The sequence below is a fragment of the Paramisgurnus dabryanus genome, chromosome 3, assembly GCF_030506205.2.
Source record: "Paramisgurnus dabryanus chromosome 3, PD_genome_1.1, whole genome shotgun sequence".
NCBI classification, from domain to species: domain Eukaryota; kingdom Metazoa; phylum Chordata; class Actinopteri; order Cypriniformes; family Cobitidae; genus Paramisgurnus; species Paramisgurnus dabryanus.
The window spans coordinates 28,200,294-28,206,373 of record NC_133339.1 but is presented as its reverse complement, the minus strand read 5'-3'; the positions used below and the strand labels follow the sequence as shown (position 1 = coordinate 28,206,373).

The window sequence follows — 6,080 nt, the reverse complement described above, 5'->3', positions numbered from 1 at the left end:
TTTTAAAAAAAATAATAGCAGTTAGTAATTGTGACCAGCCAAGCGCCCCCAACTGGCAACAGCTCTAGTAATGACCAAATAGAGGCCAGATCAAAGAATTTCATGAAGGCATATTGCACACCTATCATCACCAAGACATCTTGGACCATATAAAGCACAATGCAGAATGTACAAACAAACAGAGAACTGTTTATTTTTATGATTCTCAATAATATGCATAACTTAAGTGTTCGGTTATAATTGGTTGCTGTACATACCGTCCTTTTGAACAATTTGTACGAAATTATGTCAGCCAAAAACTATGCTAAAACATAAATGACCCTAACTAAATTATTCATGATTATAGCACGTGCCAGCCATGCATGAAATAAAAACATAATTTGAAACGAATAAACACATCTGGAGCATTGGGACGTGCGTGGATTTAGGGAGTGCAGCCCAGGTGGGTGTGGCTATAACATATAATAGTATTATATGTGTTTTCTCCCACCCATTGCACACTCTCACTCTCTAGACTCGACCACCGCTGCCCTCAATAGTAGAGGCGTGGCCCCTAAAATAATGAATTCTCTATTAAAATACTTGTTGATACTTCTGGGACTTATCTCACTTATCATCAATATCGTGCTGATATGCCTAAACTCAAACAGGCTCCCAAAATGCATGTCCCAGCCGCAAGAATCCTTAAAAGTAAAGCATTCAGATAAAAGTCAGATTTTTTCGGACCTAACAGCAAAGGAGTACAAGTCAGTTCGCGACTACATGTGGGCTGAAAAAAGCCTCAAGATTTCTCACGCAGCCACCGCAAAACCATCCGAGAATTTCATCTTTTTGATTGACCTTTTGCTCCCGAAGAAAGCTGATGCGCTGCGGTACTTGGATGCCAATGGAGAGAAACCGCGACGGGAGGCTTCAGTTGTGGTGTTTTTTGGGGAGCACAGACACCTGAAGGAGTACGTGGTGGGACCTTTACCTGGACCACTGCAGCATCGTGATGTCACCATGGAGAAGTACAATACGACAAGTTTACCCTTCACGGCCCGTCCGGTAACAATTGGAGAGTATGCGGAATTGTTCAAATTCGTTGCTAAAGTTTTCAGAAGCATAGAAAAACCACTCCGAGAAAGTTTTGGTTATATCCCCGGAAAGAAGGAATTGTTGCCGTTTGAGGCTATGCCAAGAGGTGTGAAGGTTGGTGACCGTAAAACCTGGATATCTTTTTTACGCGATTACAGTGGCATGTACCTCCATCCCGTGGGCTTTGAAATTCTGATCTACCATGATAGCAGTAACTCGTCTGATTGGACACTGGAGAGGTTGCAATACAATGGACAATACTTTCAAAACACTGACGAGTTTAAAACAAAATATGAAACTACAGATGTAAAAAAAATTGTCTACAAGGAAATCCCGAATTACGCATCACTTAAGCCCAAAATTAAACCATCTGGTATAGGACCACAACAGTATTATCTTAAAGGTAAACGATATAGCGTTAGAAACAACGAGGTGGTTTTTCTTGACTGGAGTTTTGCGTTTGGCTTGAGCTCCCTAACTGGGATGAGAGTTTTTGATATTCGCTTTAAAGGAGAGAGGATCGCTTACGAGCTGAGCGTGCAGGAGGCAATGTCTGTCTACGGCTCTCTTACACCTGGCCTGATGCTCACAAAGTTTCTGGACTCGAGTATTGGCATCGGTCGCTTTGCCCACGAGCTGGTGCGAGGGATTGACTGTCCGTACGGTGCCACCTATGTCGACACATACCGTTATATTGATACAAACGTCACGCTGCGCTCCAGAAACTCCATCTGCGTTTTTGAGCATGACATCGGCCGACCACTGAGACGACATTTTGCAGATTTCTTTCATAATGGATTTGGTGGCATGGCAAACAGTGCATTAGTTTTCCGCACTATTACTGCTATAGGTAATTACGATTACGTATGGGACTTTATTTTTTATCAAAGCGGCTCCGTGGAGGCGAGAGTTCACGCCACTGGTTACATAACGTCCTCATTTAAGATAAATGGAAATCAGAAGTACGGCCACCAGGTTGCGGAAAACGTCATTGGAAATATCCATACACATTTTATCAACTTCAAAGTCGATCTGGATGTCTTGGGTAAGTTTAGTTTTAAAATGGTGCAAAACACATTCAATTCACATTAATTATAGTTTGTCATGTTTGGTAGCAATGTAATAAATAAACTATAGGTACAAACAAAAAAGAAAATTAAGGAGTGGTATTTTGTAAACATAAGTGGTGCTTTCCAACTTGACATATCAGTTATAAATTCTAAAGTTGCTCTTCTTAACTTTAGGCATCCGGCCAATTGAGAGCTAAATGTGAAAGATGCTTGCCTTTAGTCCTTTAAGTCCTGATGACATATCCACACTCCGGGCTCTGATACAAAAGTATCAGTTTTAATTAAAAAAAATTTTAAAGTGCTAATTGTACATGTTTTTATTAATCATTGTATACATATTGGAAGGGGGTTAAGTGTTAGTTTTGATTATTATGGAGTTAACCCTACACCTACTCCACACCACAAACCACGCCCCTGGGTCATACTGTAACAATGATGCAAGGAGTGTAAATCCTGGCTATTTATAGTCCAGGTGACACCTTTCAGGTGTGGCATTGATCAGATGATGCGTGGCATCATGGGAAATGAAGTACAGAGTTAGTATTTCGGTTGGATGAAAGTTCTAGTTATCGGGAACGAGATTGAGGACATCTGTGACACATACACTTGTTCACATTGTGGTGGATCCTTTTCCATCATGCTTTAAAATCAAAAATATATTTTTTAAAAACAGGCACAGGATATGGCCAGTGATGAATAAGAATATCTTCTGAAAGAAAAAAATATAGAACATACACAACAGGTTCTTCTTCCGGGATCTTAGAAATATGATCTTTGGATTTATTTTGGCTTCAAGGATTTTAACTGTAAAATTGTGTGTAACAAAGAGGTCTATGATTGCAGTGTTTTTACATTAATGGCACTGAAATTGAAAGAATGTTACTTTGAATGGAAAGTATTGTTCGCATGGATTACTATAGTGTTTTGAAGCCATGATATATTTTAAAATTATTTGTAACAAATTCATACAGATTTTTAACATGAATGTCCAATTTGCTAGTCCAATTACATTCATGAAGCCTCATTTTCATTTCAATTCTCAATTAATATATGACTAGACAGCAGAGAATACCACGGGAAAATGCTCTGTTGATAGTCTAAAAAACAGTAACATTTCATTTTGATTGAAGGTGTGAAGAACATGTTCCAGACTAAAGACATGGTGTATGAGGAGGTACCATTGCCATGGATGCCCTCACATAAAGCAAGGATACCACAGCTGGTGGAGAACCAAATCAAGACAGAGCAAGAGGCAGCACTGAAGTTTAACACCAAAATGCCCCGTTATCTTCATATAGCCAGCAACCGCACCAACCGCTGGGGCCACCAACGCTCTTACAGGCTTCAGGTGTTCAGTTTTGCTGGGGATCCCCTTCCTGAATCTGAGCCTGAGGAGAGGTCCATGTCCTGGGCTCGGTAAGCCTGATACACCAAAACCCAATATGTAGTCGTGTTTTGTAAAAAAAATTTGTGTTGGTAATATACTGTATGATTGAATTATAGATGCTTCCTCTTTTGTTTTCCTTCTCTCTTATAGGTATAAAGTTGCTATAACCAAGCATAAAGATAATGAGCAAACTAGCAGCAGCCTTTATAGTCAGAATTACATGTTGTCTCCATTTGTTGACTTCAGCAAATATATCGCAGATAACGAGAGCATCGACAATGAGGTATTATTACATTACTCGAAATCCGACAGCTTTACTTTGAAGTAACATTATTGGGTTATTTAGTTATAGCATGCAACATATCTCTTTTGTAGAGTTTGCTATATTGCCCAATGACTTTGCATTAATGTCTTTTTAAGGACCTGGTTGCCTGGGTGACCGCTGGATTTCTTCACATTCCTCATGCAGAGGACATCCCCAACACGGTTACCGTAGGCAATGGCGGAGGCGTCCTCATTAGGCCGCACAACTACTTTGATAATGATCCATCAGTCAACTCGCCTGATGCAATATATTTTAAACCAGGCTCTGAGAGTGACTGTGAGTACAACACAATGGCCTGCTTGGATAAGAATACGTGCAGTTCAACACTGGAGCCATTTACTTACCATGGATTTGAGGGAGTTATGAAGTTTGATTAGGGATCTTCCTTTACATTGTGATATGCTGCATGTATGATGTTGCTAAATTCTGAAGTATCATGCAGCAAAATTATATTGTGAATCTTCACTTACTTTTTGTTTGTCACTTATTTAGACAAGTAATCATAGTTTAAAAATGCTTTAGTTTTTTTATAGAAAATTAATTATGTGATGTGAAAAATATTATCACAAATTTTCTTGGATAAGTGCTTTCTTACACTTTTAGGGGTGGTTTCCTGGACAGGGATTAGATTAATACAGGACTAGGCCTTAATTATATTAGGACATTAAAGTAGTTTTTACAAAATACTGGTATGCATATTAAGACAAAACAATAGTACTGATATATGTTAAGATATGTCAGTGCATGAAGTTTTTAAAATTGGCAGCTCAAACATGCATTTTCGTCTGGGACTAGGATAAGTCCTGTCTGGGATACAGCCCCTTTAAGTTTAGGAAATTTGCACACATTTAGGTTAAATACATCCTTAAGGCAATGTATAGTTTTGTGTGTGTCATTTTTATTATACTTTTGTACAATAAAATCTTTCTAAAGATTTAGAGAGATTAAATTAGACTGTGAAAACACCTTTCAAAACCACTCTTATACTTTTATTTATAAAAAATATTCATCCATCCAATAAAATGTCAAGGGTGACTATTCTGGTTGTACGGTTTTTTTTTTATGTGCATGCACCGTTCAATTCTAGATGGCATACAGGAATACACAGCTTTAAAGGGATATCTCATTAATTCTTTCTTTCATTATTCTTTACAACATGTAGTATTTATGGCTATATTTATGGCCAGAACTGGATTTATACACAATTTGGGGGAGGAGCAATTTGGGATCTCCAATTCACCCAACATGCAATTTACACAGAAATGCCACCTGACCTAGCCGGGGCTGAAATCTTATAAATTAAATGCACCAGAGTCCAACATAATTTGTATCATAACCTGATTTGTATTAAATTGTAAAAAATATATTTCGACTTACTATAACTAACACTCATTCTCAAAACATTTCCTAAAGCTGTAAGCACACCAACAATACACATTTTTATGTCTCCTATTTATAAAACACAAATTTCTGGTCTTGGAGTACCCAATGAGTTGAATTGGGGGTGTTTGATTAGAAGAACTTAATAAAATAGTAACATTCTGTGGCAAAGCCTTGAGGAATAGTGTTGAAAAACCCATTTCAAATCAATCTTTCCTAACAATCTCACTGCAGGACAAGCATGCCTCTCAAATTTCAAATGATGCTATGCCGCTGGTTTAACGTCATGATGTTTGGCTCCAATTAAGCAAAAACAATTGTTTGCTGTTACTGGCATCCAGGCTCCATCACAGGCTTAAAATGCTTCTCTCTACTTTGAAATTAGAGTAAGCATTACTCCATAATACATTTACACATATTCATTCGGTAGACACTTTTATCCAGTTACATCAAGTCTGTTTTTATCACATGTGCTCTCTGACCTTGGCATTGCCAGTAACATGCTAAAGCAATTTTGTTTCTCCCTCGATTACAGGCTATTTTCTACCTACATATACACTTTCTCTGCGCTTGTAGGAGTCAGTTCAGATCTATTCAGTTAAACGCTGAGATTTGCTGAATCACAGCTGAACAGATAAGGAATCCAAACCTGTTATGAGCATGACCCAGGGGGTCGTAAATTTTGTGAACTGAAGCTGTAAACAAAACTTCTGCTAGGATTGATGATTGTTTTTCTCAACACTCAAAGCATGTACATGCAAGGAAAGAGTGATGATGTAAATGTATTAAACAAATTCCAGCTCTCTGTTTCTCTCTCTCTGTGTCCCAAACAGAAACGCCA

The 6,080-nt window shown here is 38.3% G+C and overlaps 1 protein-coding gene across 1 annotated transcript; it reads left to right on the top strand.

Annotated features, from left to right (window-relative positions):
• Window positions 1–483: 483 nt before the first annotated feature.
• Window positions 484–4,897, top strand: aoc2 (amine oxidase copper containing 2). The gene is made up of 4 exons (XM_065277178.2): window positions 484–2,122; window positions 3,278–3,563; window positions 3,685–3,817; window positions 3,955–4,897. The coding sequence occupies exons 1-4, from the start codon at window positions 562–564 to the stop codon at window positions 4,234–4,236; spliced, it is 2,262 nt and encodes a 753-aa protein (XP_065133250.1). The 5' UTR covers window positions 484–561; the 3' UTR covers window positions 4,237–4,897.
• The last annotated feature ends 1,183 nt before the right edge of the window (window positions 4,898–6,080 follow it).

Coding starts and splice junctions, on each gene's coding strand:
- aoc2 (XM_065277178.2), top strand. CDS start 562: ATGAATTCTCTATTAAAATACTTGTTGATACTTCTGGGACTTATCTCA. Junction 2,123..3,277: donor AGTCGATCTGGATGTCTTGG/GTAAGTTTAGTT, acceptor TTTTGATTGAAG/GTGTGAAGAACATGTTCCAG. Junction 3,818..3,954: donor ACGAGAGCATCGACAATGAG/GTATTATTACAT, acceptor TGTCTTTTTAAG/GACCTGGTTGCCTGGGTGAC.